The sequence below is a fragment of the Mesoplodon densirostris genome, chromosome 16 (genome assembly GCF_025265405.1).
Source record: "Mesoplodon densirostris isolate mMesDen1 chromosome 16, mMesDen1 primary haplotype, whole genome shotgun sequence".
Lineage (NCBI taxonomy): Eukaryota > Metazoa > Chordata > Mammalia > Artiodactyla > Ziphiidae > Mesoplodon > Mesoplodon densirostris.
Genome location: NC_082676.1, coordinates 25,791,239 through 25,808,421, shown reverse-complemented (window position 1 = coordinate 25,808,421; position 17,183 = coordinate 25,791,239). Strand labels below are relative to the sequence as shown.

Below are 17,183 nucleotides of genomic sequence, written 5' to 3'. Positions count from 1 at the left end.
GGGTAGATTGCCTATCTCCACATCACTGGTTCTTCTTCTGGGGTTTTATCTTGTTCCTTTGTCTGAAACATTCCTCTGTCACCCCCTTTTTTTTTTTTTTTTTTTTTTTTTTTTTTTGCGGTATGCGGGCCTCTCACTGTTGTGGCCTCCCCCGTTGCGGAGCACAGGCTCCGGACGCGCAGGCTCCGGACGCGCAGGCTCAGCGGCCATGGCTCACGGGCCCAGCCGCTCCGCGGCATATGGGATCCTCCCAGACCGGGGCACGAACCCGTATCCCCTGCATCGGCAGGCGGACTCTCAACCACTTGCGCCACCAGGGAGGCCCACCCCCTTTTTTAAAAATATTTATTTATTTGGCTGCACCAGGTCTTAGTTGCAGCACATGGGATCTTCATTGCCATGTGCGGGATCTTTTACTTGCAGCAAGCATGCAGGATCTTTTTTTTTTTAGTTGCGACATGCGAGGTCTTTAGTTGCGGCATGCGGGGTCTTTAGTTGTGGCATGCAAACTCTCAGTTGCAGCATGTGGGATCTAGTTCTGTGACGAGGGATCGAACACTGGCCCCCTGCATCCAGAGCACCGAGTCTTAGCCACTGGACCACCAGGGAAGTCCCCGCCTCATTTTGTCTAAATTGCTATTTGTATTTTTATGTATGTGATAGGTTACTTATGTTTCTCAGCCTTAGAGAAGTGGTCCTCTGTAGGAAATGTCCTATGTGTCCCAGCAATGCACTCCCCTCTCATCACCCAAGGGCCACAGGCCAGCTGGTCCCAGGGTAGTGTCTCGCCTGCATTTGCAGAGTTGCAGCAAAAATCTGTATCCACCACAAGTGCTTGAAGTTATTGCCTTTTTGAAGAAAAACACACTTCTGGCAGCAAATTGCATCTCTTGTGGAATGTTGCTTAACTTCAGTACTGCAGCCAACACCATGCTGCACCAAGTGTGTATACTACATTTTTGAGATAAGTACAGTTATTTTGAAATGAGTTAATAACAAATATTGTTTAAATTCTCAGCTTTAATTTCAGATATAGTGATTATCAATAGATGTAACCCATATTAATTAGAGGGATTATGAGACTAAAATGCTTATGAACTGCTGCTTTAAAAGATGACTCAGTATTGTACAGAGGAAACCACTTTCATACAAGGCAAAATGCAATAAATGACTTTTTCATCCTTTGAGATTCTATCCCTGTTGTTTTGTATAACTGTAGGTGAGTCATTGTCGTTGCTGTATAATGTTTCATTGTAGGAATATACCACAGTGTGTACTTTCTGATGGACATTTGAGTTGTTTATATGTTGAGGCAGCACCAGGGTTCCCCCAGTACCAGCCCCATGTCTTGAGATTTGCTAGAATTGTCCGGATTTGGCGTATACTTGTGTGCTCACAGCTAAGATTTTTTTTTTTTTTTTGGCTGCATCAGGTCTTAGTTGCGGCCCATAGGATCTTTGTTGAGGCATGCGGGATCTTTCGTTACAGCATGCAGGCTCTTCATTGTGGTGCACAGGCTTCTCTTTAGTTGTGGCACGCAGGTTTTCTCTTCTCTAGTTGTGGTGCGCAGCTTCCAGAGCGCGTGAGCTCTGTAGTTTGTGGCACATGGGCTTTAGATGAGGCGCACGGTCTCAGTAGTGGTGGCACATGCGCTTAGTTGTCCTGCAGCATGTGGGATCTTAGTTCCCTGACAAGAGATCAAACCTGCGTCCCCTGCATTGCAAGGCGGATTCTCTACCACTGGACACCAGGGAAGTCCCTAAGATTTAATACAGAGGCATAATAAGCATACACAGCTGGATCAGAAAGGTGAGAAACACAGTTGGGATCTGGAGGAATCCATATATAGGCTTCCTTTTTCTCCTGTGTGAATGGTCACACAGAGTTCACTCTTCCCCCAGCAGTGAAAATACAGCAACTTATGTGTGATGTTTCTGCCCAGGGAACCACATTAAACCCTCAATGCCCAAGGTTTTTCCTGGGGTCTGGGCACATAAGCACTCTTGGCGTAGCACGTAGGAAACTCCAGACTCATGGAAGGAAGTGTTTAGCATCAATCAGAGTTTGTAAAAACAGTACCCCCATCTGTTAGGGAAACTTTTTGTTTGTTTGTTTAGGGTGGGAGTGGGGTCCCTTTATTGGTCAAATTTGAGAGCATTATGGAAAAGTCTTTCTGGCTCTAGACTAATAAAAGTGGCCTTAAATGTCAAAATGAGTTTGAACATAATTGGAAGCAAAGTAGCCATCAGAATGTTATGCCAATTGCAGCAGCAAATTACTTTAAGTAGAGTCTGCTTAATTTCAAGAGTAAAAGAAAAAAATGACAGTTCAATTGCATGCGTGCATGCGTGCACACACACACACACACACGCAGAGAAAGTGAATTTTTTTCTAGCTATGTAGGAATATGTAGCTGTAGCCAATCATCTCTGTTAAATGGCTGTGCTTGGGGTAATGTTGCTTTTTTTTTCCAAATTTTTGAAATTGTGTCGTCATGACGAGGTGGTAAAATACATATAGCACAAAATTTACCATCTTAACCATTTTTAAGTGTACAATTCAGTGGTATTAAGTATATTCATTGTTGTGCAACTATCACCACCGTCCACCTTCAGAAAACTTTTCATCTTTCAAAACTGTAACTCTGTGCCATTAAACAGTAATTTCCCATTTCCTTCTTTCCCCGGCTTCTGTCAGCCACCATTCTACTTGACTACTCCAGGTACCTCCTATTAGTGAAATCACATAGTATTTGTCTTTTTGTAGCTGACTCATTTCACTTAGCGTAATGTTGGCAAGGTTTATCCATGCTGTAGCATGTGTTACAATTTTTTACCTTGCAAGCAGGCTTTCCTAAGGTTAGCAGTTGTAGACCAGCTGTGTTAACTCTTTTCTGTACAGGGGCCATTACAAATAATGAGCATTTTTATTTATGGTACATGTGTGCAAGCACTGCACTGAACAATGGAATTGTGATTTCATAGGGTATACATGTATATAAATTTAGTAAATAAGGTCAAATGGTTTTCCCAAGTTTTATACCAACTTATAATCTCACATACTGAGATTTTCATTCAGATCAGCGTCTTAGTCCTTTTAGGCTCTTAAAATAGAATACCGGGCTTCCCTGGTGGTACAGTGGTTGAGAGTCCGCCTGCCGATGCAGGGGACGCGGGTTTGTGCCCGGGTCCGGAATGATCCCACATGCCGCGGAGCGGCTAGGCCCGTGAGCCATGGCCGCTGAGCCTGCGTGTCCGGAGCCTGTGCTCCACAACGGGAGAGGCCACAACAGTGAGAAGCCCGCGTACAAAAAAAAAAAAAAAAAAAAAAGAATACCATAGACTAGGTGGTTTATAATATTCATCTCTCATAGTTCTGAAGGTTGGTAAGTCCAAGATCAAGGTGTCAGCAGATTTGGTGTCTCATGAGAGCCCACTTCCTGGTTCATAGATGGCCATCTTCTTACTGTTTCCTCACAGGGCGGAATGCGCAAGAGAGCTCCTTGGTGTCTTTTTTTTAAGGGCACTAATACCGTTCACTAGGGCTCTGTCCTCATGACCTAGCCACCTCCCAAAGGCCTCACTTCCAAATATCAACACATTGGAAATGAGGTTTCAGCATAGGTATTTTGAGGGCTTACAAAAACATATAGTCTAGGACTTCCCTTGTGGCTTAGTGGTTGAGGGTCCGCCTGCCGATGCAGGGGACACGGGTTCGTGACCCGGTCCGGCAGGATCCCACGTGCTGCGGAGCAGCTGGGCCCGTGAGCCATGGCCACTGAGCCTGCGCGTCCGGAGCCTGTTCTCCGCAACAGGAGAGGCCACAGCAGTGAGAGGCCCGTGTACCGCAAAACAAAACAAAAATAAACATATAATCTATAGCAATTGATATTGAAACTGTAAATATTTTCAGAGACACTACAAGGTGAGGAATGTTTGTTAAATTTAATATCGATTCATTCTTCAAAAACAAACAGCAAACCACTTATAGCAGGAACTTCCTTAATCTGATGACAGTTGTATGTATAAACACACTTTAGCAAGCCTATGATAAGTGGTGAAATTTCAAAAGCTTTCCCTCTGCTATTAGGAACCAGATAGGATCTCTTTTCTCTTCACTGTAATCCTGAATATTATAGCCTAGCAAATAAGATATAAGGATTAGAGGTACTTCCCTGGTGGTCCAGTGGATAAGACTCCATGCTTCCAATGCAGGGGGTCCAGGTTCAATCCCTGGTCAGGGAACTAGATTCTGCGTGCATGCAGCAACTAAGAGTTCACATTCTGCAACTAAGAGTCCACATGCCACAACTAAAAAGTCGAATGCCCAACTAAGAAGCCTGCGTGCCTCAGCAAAGATCCCACGTGCCCCAACTAAGACCCAGCACAGCCAAAATAAATAAACAATACATAAATAAATAAAATATTTTTTAAAATATATAAGGATTGGAGAAACATTAATAAAACTGCCATTATTCATAGATAAAATGATTGCCTTATGTGTATTGCATTTGAGCTTACCAATCCGTTATTTTTCCTTTTCTTTCCTTCCTTTTTCTTTTTTCTTAACTTTCCTTTTTCCTTTTTCTTTTTCTCTTTTTTTCTACCATCTTGTTGAAAACATTGTCCAATTTGGAGGAGAATTAACACCTTTAGATTATTATATTTCTGTATCCGTGAAAGCCTTATTTGGTCTTTTTTGTTTTATAGATTTGTTTTTATTTCTTTATTTATTCTGGCTGCTCTGAGTCTTCTTTGCTGTGCACGGACTTTCTCTAGTTGTGGCTAGTGGGGGCTACTCTTCGTTGTGGTGCAAGGGCTTCTCATTGCGATGGCTTCTCTTGTTCGGAGCACAGGCAGTAAGTGCGCAGGCTTCAGTAGTAGTGGCACGCAGGCTTTAGTAGTTGTGGCTCACGGGCTCTAGAGTGCAGGCTCAGTAGTCATGGTGCACAGGCTTAGTTGCTCCGTAGCATGTGGGATCTTCCCGGACCAGGGCTCGAACCCGTGTCCCCTGCATTGGCAGGTGGATTCTTAACCACTGTGCCACCAGGGAAGCCCTTATTTTGTCTTGTATTTATGAAAGGAATCATTAAGATTTTGGCAGGCATATGTAAATGGAACAGTCATTCCATGTGAAGGAGACTTCGTTAGCAAAGTCAGAAAAGGCCACACAGTTAGGTAGCAAGAGTTTTGTTCACCTGTTTGCATTTGGTGTTTCTGGTGTGTAAGAGAAGAGGTAAAGTGCTGGTGGTCCTTAACTGTACCAGGAAGCAAGCGTGACAATTTCCACTTCAAGGTAAAGGTAAATGTTTTGTACTCTGGCTACTTATTTGGAGAATACACATTCTGGAAGGTAGTTTTATACCTTAAACTAGACAGTTCCTTTGACCTACCAGTATCTCTCCTTGACATTCATCCTAAGAAAATAATAAACAATGTGCACTAACATTATTTATAATGTCAAAAAATTTGAACCACCTAAATGTTCTATAAATGCCTGAGTAAATGACAGTACCTCAGTTTAATGGAATATGATGTAGTATATCAAGACTGGTTCAGAGGTATAACAGAAAGGTATACTTCTTCCTATTCCTCCTGACAAATACAGCAAAAAACCAATGGACGTTATGTATAAAACAAAAGTAAGAAGACCCTGAAAGATGGAGAGAAGAAGGCAGATTGGCTAGTGACCTTGAGACTCAAGTACACAGCAGTGAGTTCCCTTGGCTTTGTGCTGTCATCATATATCCTGGACTGTGGTCTGGAGAAGCCAGTATTATGGAAATACTAATGAGCACAGACAAAAAGCAAACAAACCAAAACCCACAAAAAAAAACCCCACCTCATTCTAGCCAAAGGACTAGGAAAGGAGCAACCAAGCAAGATACAAAACTTTTGGACAAAAATCACTCTGTGGCAGTCAAACACCTCAGGAAAAAAACCACAATAATGTACACCCTTCCCCCTCCCGTACAAGGCCTATTGGGGAGCCTGAGCTCCCACCCTTGCCCAGCAGTAGGGAACCCCTCTTTCCTTCTACAAATCAACAGAAGTTGAGTGGGGAGCTTGGGATTATACCCCACCTGACAGCATCAGAGATTCTTCTCTTCCCAATGGCACACTATCAGAGGATGCCTCGAAAATAGAAGATGTAGATAAGATCTGGAGTCTTACAACATAGAACCCAAAACATCCAGGATACAGCAGAAAATCACTTGTCATACCAAGAACTGACCATCTCAAGTGGAATGAGAAAAGGTAACCAACAAACATCAGTTAAGATGACCCAGATGTTTGAAATATGTGACGGGTTTTGAAGCAGCCATCATAAAAATGCTTCAGTGAGCAGTTATCAACACAAATGAAGAAATACAAAGCCTCAGCCAGGAAATAGAAGATATAAAGAAGAACTAAATGGAAAGTTGAGAACTGACAAATATAATAATGAAATTAAAAACTCAGTGATGGGGACTTCCCTGGTGGCACAGTGGATAAGAATCTGTCTGTGGGGCCTCCCTGGTGGCGCAGTGGTTGAGAGTCCGCCTGCCGATGCAGGGGATACGGGTTCGTGCCCCGGTCTGGGAGGATCCCATATGCCGCGGAGCGGCTGGGCCCGTGAGCCATGGCCGCTGGGCCTGCGCGTCCGGAGCCTGTGCTCCGCAACGGGAGAGGCCACAACAGTGAGAGGCCCACATACCGCAAAAAGAAAAAAAAAAAAAAAAAAAAAAAAGAATCTGTCTGTGAATGCAGGAGACACAGGTTCGAGCGCTGGTCCTGGAAGATCCCACATGCCGCGGAGCAACGAAGCCCGTGAGCCACACCTACTGAGCCTGTGCTCTAGAGACAGTGTGCCACAACCACTGAGCTCGCATGCCACAACTGCTGAGCCTGCGTGCCTGAAGCCCATGCTCTCCAACAAGAGAAGCCACCACAAGGAGAAGCCCGCGCACCGCAACGAGGAGCGACCCCCACTCACAATGACTACAGAAAGCCCACACAGCAACAAAGACCCAATGCAGCCAAATAAATAAATAAATTAATAAAAAAAAAAAAAAAAAAAAAAAAACCTCAGTGATGGACTCAACAGTAGACTGTAGAGAACAGAGGAAAGAATCAGTGAACTTGAAGCTGGAATGATAGAAAACTACCCAGTCTATTTATTGGGAAGTCCACTACCCAATCTAAACAACATACAGCAAATAAGTAAAAAAAACATGGACAGAACCTCAGGGATTTAAAAGCGTCTAACAAAAGATCTGAGTCACAGTAGGAGGAGAGAAAGAATGTGGGGCTGAAATAATGCCTGAAAAGTTCCCAAATTTAACAAAAGATCCAAGCCTACAGATTCAAAAAGGCTGAGCAGACCTCAAAGAAGACATCCCATCCCAGGAATTCCCTTGTCGTCCAGTGGTTAGGACTCCGAGTTCTCACTGCTGAGGGCCCAGGTTCAATTCTTGGTCAGGGAACTGGAATCCCACAAGCCCTGTGGTGTGGCCAAAAAAAAAAAAGACAACAAAAAGACATCTCATGCCATCCCCCCAAATCTTGAAAGCAACAGAGAAAGCATCAGTAACCATGGATGCCAGAAGGAAGTGGCATATTTGTCAAGTGCTGGGAGAAAATATTGTCAACCCAGAATCTTGTATCTATCAAAAATATCCTTCTTGAATGAAGGGTAGAAGGATCAAAGTATTTTCACATGAAGTGAAGCTGAGAGAATTTGTCTTCAGCAGACCTACACTAAAATAATGGCTAGAGAATTCCCTGGCGGTCCAGTGCCAGGCTGTCACTGCCGAGAGCCCAGGTTCAATCCCCGGTCAGGAAACTAAGATCCCAGAAGCCGCAGGGCGCGGCCAGAAAAAAAAAAAGGCTAAAAGAGCTTCTTGAAACAGAAAGGAACGATAAAAGAAGGAATCTTGAAATATCAGGATAGGTGAAGGAAAAACGGAAAGAGTAAAAATATAGGTAAATACAACAGACTTTACTTCTCTTGGGTTGTCTAAATTATGTTTGATGGTTGAAGCAAAAATTATAACCTTGTCTGTTATGGTTGTCAGTATATATAAAGGAAATATTTAAGACAATTATTATTATAAACCGGGGAGGCTAAAGGTAGATAAGGTTTCTATACTTCTTGGTCTTGATTTCAGTGGTGATAACGTGAATGTACACATGCCATAAAATGGCATAGAACTATACACACATATTACCATAGTAGTTTCCTACTTTTGATATTGCACTCTAATTATATAAAATATAAACATTGGGGGACCCTTGGTGCAGGATACAGAGGAACCTATCTGCTATTTTTTACAACTTCCTATGATTATCATTATTTCAAAATTTTAAAAGATAAAAAAAAGTTGTCTGGTGGCCTATGTACACCCATTGTCTTGTAAGATCACTATAAATCTTGCCCTAGGATCCAGTGGACTAGATTCCCCTAATACTTTGCATTCTTACATTCTGTCTTCCTCAGAAGCATCTTTCTCAAGGCGGCACTTTCACTTCTTCAGATGCATTATTTGTAGTAGGGAGTGAATAGCATTCTCTTACACTTCATTTTTATTCCCAATTGCAGGTAGAGTTGTTTGCATTGTATACCTGTCATTTACTTAAAACAAGCACTCAGCTAAGGTTTAAAAGAACATTTTTGGTATGAAATGGGGGTAAACTGTACAAACATTTTCATTTAACATGGTTAAATTTGATACACTCTTTTTTCCCAAAGGGAAATATTTTAGTTTTTTCTCAATATTGTATGATACATTTGGAAAATCCAACATAATTTCACATCCAGAAATAACTACTGTTGTAATTGTCCTTCCAGACACTTAAAATACTATATAAATGTATGTGTGTTATTTTCAAAAATAGATTGTTGGAATATACTGATATGTTTTCTGGTTTTTCACTTAGTATATTATAGACACCTTTCTTCAATGCATACAAATCTGCCCCCCACCTTAAGCATTCTGATGTATGATGGTATTACAATTTTTAATGCAGTTTTGTGTTGAGGACCTATATGTTTTCCATTTCTTCTTGTTAAGAAACAATATTTTGCTGATGAATAATTTGTGTAGTACATGTTACATCTTTGAACACCTGATGATTTTATAAAAATAAATCCTAGAAGTCATCATTGTTCTTTCAGGCAAGCAAGAATCCAGATTGATGTTTTATTTTGCTGTGTTTTAGGGAATTGAAGTAAAAGTAAAAGTATTTTGTGAACTTTGAAGAAAATATTTGTATTGGTACATTCCTCTTAGCAAAGAAGCTGAGAATCTTAGTTTAAAGAAAGACCTGAAAAAATACAGGGGAAGTGCTAGTAACTTTCATGGGAATACTAAAATCTAACCAATGGAAATCTGCGCATTTGGAGGTGCTCTGATTTGCAGACAGACCACTGGAAGGTAGAAGCCATCTTTTTTTGTTGTTAACTTCCGATTTAGAAGATTTAGGGAACTGATGGTAGGAGGTAGGCAGAACCAATGAAGAAATGAACTTCTGAAGACGTGAGGCTCTGAGTCATTAAGTTGATATCCTGGACTGATTTGGGAACTGTTCAGCTGAAAACACTGTAAGCTTGGTTACCTGTACCTGAGGTGACTTGTGATGAACGCCTCAATACAAGGAACCTGAGTGCCTCTCTTCACAAGGGGAAGGCAATGCCCTATTCTGCCCACGCTGCTGAGCATAGAGGGGAATTTGTTAGATTTGGGGTAGTAGAGAAGAAAATCAAGGAGGCTGAATTTCTTTCATAAAGGAAACAGAATTTGGTTAACATTTGAGAGGGATTTGAGTTCATAATAGTGCTCTTGGAGTTATTATTTTCCTTATTATTTCAAAGGGTTCAGCACTATCAGATTTATGTTAGAACACTGTCCAGTTTTAGAAGTTGAACAGTGCTATTTATCTTTTCAGAACTCAACAGTAACAACTGAAGAATTCCATTGCAAGCTCCAAGAGGCTACAAACTTTCCTCTTCGTCCTTTTGTTATTCCATTCCTCAAGGTAATTTTTATGAGATAACACTGGAATGTAATTTATCTTCAACATTTCCTCAAGATCTGTTACTGATCCCTGTTCTATGATCTACATCAGGGCAGCTTGCCACATTTTATATCTTTATTTTATTTGGGGCTGCTACAGAAGTGTGAGTGGTTTGCGAATAAGCTTTATGCTTGATGAGATGAGAGTTGCAAAAGCCTTGAGTCGTGCTCTGTATGCAGACACTGTTGGTGACACACAGAGGAGCAGGTGGGGAGGCAGGGAACAGGAGTAGAGTGGGATGGAGGTGCACAAGGCATGAAGGTTGGGCTCTTAGCAGAGGAAGTAACTGGACACAGTCTTTTGGTTGTGGCCAGCGGGTGAAGAGTGTGTGTTATGGGAGGAGGCTCTCAAAACAGAGGCCTTTGTAAGTTAGGACTAACCCTTAGGACAGGAGCATGTGGGAAGGCAGTGTTTACTTCTCTCCTTCCCCCAGTTAGTCTAGTTTCTAATTACATCCTCTGGAATTAATGTCCCCTGGAACATAACTTTGGGGACACTGTTTAAAATTATTATGCATACCTGATAGATGAGCCAGTGTTATATTTATATATAATATGATCCTTTTAAAAAAAAACTTTTTATTTTGAAATAATTTCATGCTCACAAAAAAGTTTCAAGATGGTACAATAAAATTCAGATTCTCCAAATGTTGATATTTTATCACATCTGCATTATTATTCTCTTTTCTTTCCATTTATTTTTTCCTCAGAAATGTTTCAGGGTAAGCTGCAGACATGATACATCTAAATACTGATACTTTAGTATAATTACCAAATCAAGAAATTAACATTGATATTTATAACACTATTATCTATAGACCTTATTCATATTTCACCAGATGTCCCACAAATGTCTTTTTTAACAAAATGTCATTTTTTTGGGGTCCTGTATCTAATTCAGGATCACATGTTGGATTACATTGTCATATCTCTTCAGTCCATTTTAATCTAGAACAGCTTCTCAGTCTTTTATGATTTGGACAGTTTTGAAGAGTACAGGATAGTTATTTTATATCATATGTTTCAATTTGGATTTTTCTGATACTTCTTATGATGAGAATGAGGTTATGCATTTTAGACAGAAATAGCAGGTAGGTGGTATTACTGCATGCTATCAGGAGACATAGATGTTAATTTGTCTCATAATTGGTGATGTGGACTTTGATCAGTTGGTAAAGGTGGTGTCCACCATGCTTTCCCACTGTAAAGTTACTATTTTTCCCATGAAACAATTTTTAAAAACAGGTAACATTATAACTCATACAGATTTTACAAAATGAACCTGTGTCATAGATTTTATTTAATTCATTATTAATGAGGGAATCTGTAAGGTGTTATAACGTGTTCAGGGGAGAAGCCAAAGAACAGACATTATAGGTCAGGATTATTGATAAGAACATGCAAACAAAAGTCAAAATGGCTTCTTCCACAGTGGGCAAGGGAAGTCTCTAGAACCTCTATGCATGTAATTTTATGCATGTTCCTAGACAACAAGTTTTTTGCTTTGCAACCAGTTATGTGTAAGTTGCAGTCCTATAAAATAGGTCAAAGGCAATGAATGACTAGAGTCAGATAACAGTGTATTGTAGACCAGGCATAGTCTGGAAACTTGTGACCCGTATCCAGCCCACCACATTGTTTTGCAAAGCCCTGGAGATGAACATTTGTAATCGATTTGGTAATTTGGAACACTAACTTTGAACCCCAAATAAGCTAAAAATGTTATCCTTAATCCCTCCCTATCCAATGAATTCTATTCTTTTCATTAGTAGTAGACTATACAAAAAAAACTGAGCTCAGTTTTTTTGTATTTTGACTTTTTAAAAAAAATTATTAATTTATTAATTTTTGGCTGCGTTGGGTCTTCGTTGCCACTCACGGGCTTTCTCTGGTTTCAGCGAGTGGGGCCTACTCTTCGTTGCGGTGTGGGGGCTTCTCATTGCGGTGGCTTCTCTTGTTGCGGGGCGCAGGCTTCAATAGTTGTGGCGTGCGTGCTCAGTAGTTGTAGTTTGCGGGCTCAGTAGTTGTAGTTTGCAGGCTCTAGAGCACAGGCTCAGTAGTTGTGGCATTCAGGCTTAGTTGATCCACGGCATGTGGGATCTTCCCGGCCCAGGGCTTGAACCTGTGTCCCCTGTGTTGGCAGGTGGATTCTTAACCACTGTGCCACCAGGGAAGGCCCGGTATTTTGACTTTTGTCAGTACAGTATTTGTAGAAATTTGTTTTCTCTCTTTTATATGAGTACTCACATAATATCTTCAGTTTTGTCCTGACAAAATAAATATGCCCCTTTTACCTTCTTTTACTTTACCTTTATTTCCTAAGAAAATGTAATGCATCACAAAGGTGGGTCATCTTAGCTGAAGTACTGATTCTGGTTTTTTAAAACTTTTAAAATTAGAGCGTTATAGACATGCAGGAAAATGCATAGGTCTCAGTGCCCAGCCTGTGTTGGGCTCTGTTCTGATGGCATTGACACCTTGGCCTCTCAGAGCAGTCTGTGGTGCCTTTTTCAGCCTTGAAACAGCTGTGTGTTCTATCTTGGTCTCTTTTCTGTGTATCAGATCCAGTAGATAATTATTTCCCCCAAGACTCCAGAATCAGAGAGATTTGGGAAATTTGTGTTAATAGGAAATGATTAGCATATTTAAAAATTCATCAGAGGGCACATGTCACAAATGTAAAGATCTGACATGATTTTTTTCTCAATTAGGTTTTTTTTTTTTTTTTCTTTTTTGCGGTACGCAGGCCTCTCACTGTTGTGGCCTCTCCCGGTGCGGAGCACAGGCTCCGGACGCGCAGGCTCAGCGGCCATGGCTCACGGGCCCAGCCGCTCCGTGGCATGTGGGATCTTCCCGGACTGGGGCACGAACCCGTGTCCCCTGCATCGGCAGGCGGACTCTCAACAACTGCGCCACCAGGGAAGCCCCTTCAATTAAGTTTTTACAGTTGATACAAGATTGAGGTTATAGAACAGACTTAAAAGTGTTTTATATCATCAAATTCTCTATTCTTAACTCTTGTTATTTCGGAAAACAGCATGAGGTAGGTTGTTCTGGCAGCTTTTTGGCTAGCATTTGGGTTTTTGTCAATTTATTTCTGCTTTAAAACAGTCACTAATTATGGTGCCTGCTAAATTAACTGTTGGTAAAGGGATGACTACTTGCGTGTATTAAACTCTCCTTTTGCTTTCTCATCTGTTTCCCTTGGGATAAAGACTTATTATGGGCTCAGTCTGAGTAGTTTTTAAATTTGGGGGGAAATGTAATAATTTTTTTAATAAAATAAATATGGGGAAAGTATATTTTAAATATGAAGGACTTAACAGTTAAGTTTAAAGATGCACAGGGTTTTTTGTATGATTTATCCTGTTAGAGGTTTAAGTTTGAGGAGAAAGAAAAATAATCAGTACGTAAATAATTATCCTGTTACAAAATAAGGAAACATGCTTAATGGAGCACCACAATAAGAAATATTAGATTCTGCCCGCGGGTTACCTGTGTACATGCAGATCCTAGACTAGTCTAAGGTTTGTTGCCTTCATTTCCATCACTCCTGTTACTTTCTTCAAAACCCCATGTTCCAACTAAGCCAGAATAGTCACTGTTTCCGGAATTCCATGGCAGCTGTAATAGAGAACAGGAAGGCAAGTTGAGTAGTGCTATCAGAAATGGCTTAGATTCACAAGAGAGAAACCTGGACTTAAAATGATAAAGGAAAGACTGAATTCCTCCTACTCCCACTAATTCGCTAACTAACTGAAGTCTTCAAAAATGTTTAAGTTTTTAAATAATTATGTTCAACAAAGCGTTATTGAGCTTTGACTCTGTACTAGGCCACAAAGGTAATAAAGCACAGTTTCTTTCTTAAGGGGATTTACATCTTGTGGGGACAAGAGACAAGTTAACACAGTAATTCAAGTTCAGTGTAATGGATGTCACTTTATTCAGAAGGGGGCATATGAAAATTAGAATGACAGAGAGTGAAGGGCTTTTGTTTTGTGTCACCTTGTTTGTGAAAGCCTTTTGAGGTGCTGAGCCCTGTGTATAGGGCCCAACACTGGGAAAACTGCCTTCCAGCCCCTGCCTCTTCTTTTCAAGGCGAACCTGCCTCTGCTGCAGCTAGAACTGCTGCACTGTGTTCGAGCCGCCAAGCAGACACCATCCCGATACCTGGCTCAGCATGAGCACCTTCTGCTCAACACAAGTATTGCATCCCCTGCTGACTCTTCTGAACTGCTCATGGAGGTGCATGGAAATGGAAAGAGGCCCAGTCCAGAGAGGTGAGCAGAGAAGAGCTTTGTCGTCCTTGCTTTTCTGGAACCACTCTGAACTTTCCCTTTACTTGTGAAAGAAAAAGAACTTGATTACTGTGGTGATATGTAGGGATGGACTCTTAGTTTTGCTTTGTCCCAACATCAGGCAGCAATATGCTTCTCAACTCTTTAGATGACTCTGTATACCCCTGCTGATAAATTCTGCTTTTGAGCATTCTGTGGGTCCACTGCTCCAGAACCATGAGAAATATAATCTGTTCAAGGCATTTTTTTCTGATACGTGAAGTCTTGTAAAAGTATAACAGTTAACGAATCAGCTTTACTTTGAAGATTGAAATTATATTAATATAATTTATCCTCGAAATTTATGTATGAGTATCTACCTCTATTTTCTATGGTTTGTCAAGGAAGCAACATTTTAATAACAGTGGAAAATGTGTTACAATTGAAGCAAATGACTAAAAACCCTACCAATTCACAAGCATATTAATTATGTGAGCGTTTTTTTCTCCCGTGTAGAGAATTGACTCTTTCCAATACTGACTTCCACAGTAGCAAATTTGACCTTGAAACATTTCTAAATATAGTTGAACCCATAATCCTCCATAGTCCTATCACATAAGAAAATGCTGTCATCTTAGTTTCTCCTTTGCTTCATGAGGTTGAGATGTTTCTGCTTGGTTATGGATAGATTTGACCTCTCTTTTCATGCTGGGATAAATCAGTAATTTCCATTATCTGCCTGGCCCCTGAAGACATTTCAGTTCATGCCTCATCTCAAACCTTTTCTTATCATCTTCCTGTTTGTGAAAGTGCATAGCACAGTACATAGCACAAAGTAGGTGCTCGGGCAATGTTTGCATGAACACTTGTTGACAGGCTCAGACATGTACTTCCCATTCTTCTACAGGTGGGAAGAGAGCAGTTTTGAAAGAGATACAATTCCTCCTGAGCCTGCTGCCAAGAGAGTGTGTACCATTAGCCCTGCTCCCCGGCACAGTCCTGCCCTTACTGTGCCCCTCATGAATCCTGGGGGCCAGTTCTATCCTAGTCCTCCACCTCTTCAGCGCTATACCTTAGAAGATATTGCAACTTCCCACCTATATCGTGAACCCAACAAGATGGTAGAACTTCGAGAAGTTCGTGATAGACACCACAATCTTAGTAAGTGGCATAAGCAGCCTGGTAATGATTTAAATTCAGATTGAATCCATGGGTTTCTTTCCTACTCAGTGATAAAGCAAATTACTATCGCCATTGCTTTTTTCCACTAAGCTAAAACAATATTAGACATAAAAAAGAATGTTAGAGTTATAGTATTCTCATTTGAAATGGATCTCAATTCATACCTTGTTGCTATTATCATTATATGATAGAAGTAGGCTAAACATATTTTCGGAAATACACAATGAAGCATTTAAGAATAAAGGGATATTACTTATTCTGATATGGCTCAGAAGAAAAATAGAAAATGACAAAGCGAAAGAGGTAAAAATATTCACGTTTAGGAAATCTGCGTGAAGGTTGTGTGAGAATTCTTTATTCTTGCAACATTTCTGTAAGTCTGAGTTTATTTCAGAATAAAAAGTTTTTAAAATTAAGCAAGAGAGATGTAAAACATGTGGTCTTAAGAGGTGAAAGTACAGAGACGTTTAGGTCAGAGGTAAGGCATACCTAAATTTAAATCTTGGCTCTGCATTCTAACTAGCTGTGTGATCTTATGCAAGTTGCTTAGGCTCTCTGTGCCTCAGATTACACATATCTAAAATGGAGAAGGACTTCCCTGTTGGCACAGTGGTTGAGAATCCATCTGCCAATGCAGGGGACATGGGTTCAATCCCTGGGCCGGGAGGACCCCACATGCCGCGGAGCACCTAAGCCGTGTGCCACAACTACTGAGCCTGCGCTTTAGAGCCCGCGAGCCACAACTACTGAGCGTGCGTGCCACAGCTACTGAGCCCATGCACCACAACTACTGAAGCCTGTGCACCTAGAGCCCATGCTCCACAACAAGAGAAGCCACCGCGATGAGAAGTGTGTGCGCCACAACAAAGAGTAGCCTCTGCTCACCACTACTAGAGAAAGCCAGCACACAGAAAGGAAGACCCAGTGCAGCCAAAAAAGAACCCCAAAAATTCTTAAAAAATAAAATAAAATGGAGAGAACACCACCTCCTGTGCTGGGTAATTGTCACATTTGGACTGCCTGGCATATGCATCCTCAGCAACCATTAAATTGAAGAAAAAAACAAAAAGGCCCCTAGCAGACCTCACCCGAGATCAATTTTGAACAAGCTCCTTGTCAAAACTCAAAGAAGTTTACTGTAGAAGGTTCTTTGTAGTTTAACTGCTGAGATATGTCAGAGCAGAGAACCAAAGGGCTGCTAGTTTCCAGAATTGGCCCTGCATTTCCATTTGTGGGTTGCCCTGTGGAATAGAAAGTTGCAAAACATTTGCCTGTCCCTGCTTCTGACTTAGACTCACTAGCATCTTTCAGAGGCTCAGACCACAGTAGGGCCCTGGCTTCACGCAGTAGTAGCTGAATGGTGTGGGCCCCAACAGCAGTGGTGCTCTCAGCTGCCAACATTTACTGAGTCTTAAGTACTTAGATTGTGGTATATGTACATTATCTCTTTTAATCCTCACACATAGGATTCCATGGAGTTTATGTCTTTTTATACATGATGACAGAAATATGGCCAGAATCACATAGCTAGAAAGTGGCAGAGACAAGATTCAGACCACAGTTTTCTGATGCCGAGAGCTTGGGTACATTCCCAGTATGCTATGATGGCTCCCTTAGCAGCGGTTCTGTATGGTTCTTATGTTAAAAATTCACCTTCCTATTGATTTCTT

General features: G+C 41.2%; 1 protein-coding gene and 1 non-coding gene across 2 annotated transcripts in view; both read left to right on the top strand.

Annotated features, from left to right (window-relative positions):
- Positions 1–17,183, top strand: part of LOC132476912 (protein CBFA2T2-like) — a 38,865-nt gene that overhangs the window by 11,559 nt on the left and 10,123 nt on the right. Inside the window, exons 3-5 of the mRNA XM_060079177.1 lie at positions 9,927–10,016; positions 14,153–14,334; positions 15,239–15,492. Of these exons, the coding sequence (XP_059935160.1) occupies positions 9,927–10,016; positions 14,153–14,334; positions 15,239–15,492 (526 nt within the window). The remainder of the gene's footprint in view (positions 1–9,926; positions 10,017–14,152; positions 14,335–15,238; positions 15,493–17,183) is intronic.
- Positions 4,172–4,244, top strand: TRNAW-CCA (transfer RNA tryptophan (anticodon CCA)). Its single transcript has one exon. It is a non-coding gene; the product is annotated as a tRNA-Trp (tRNA).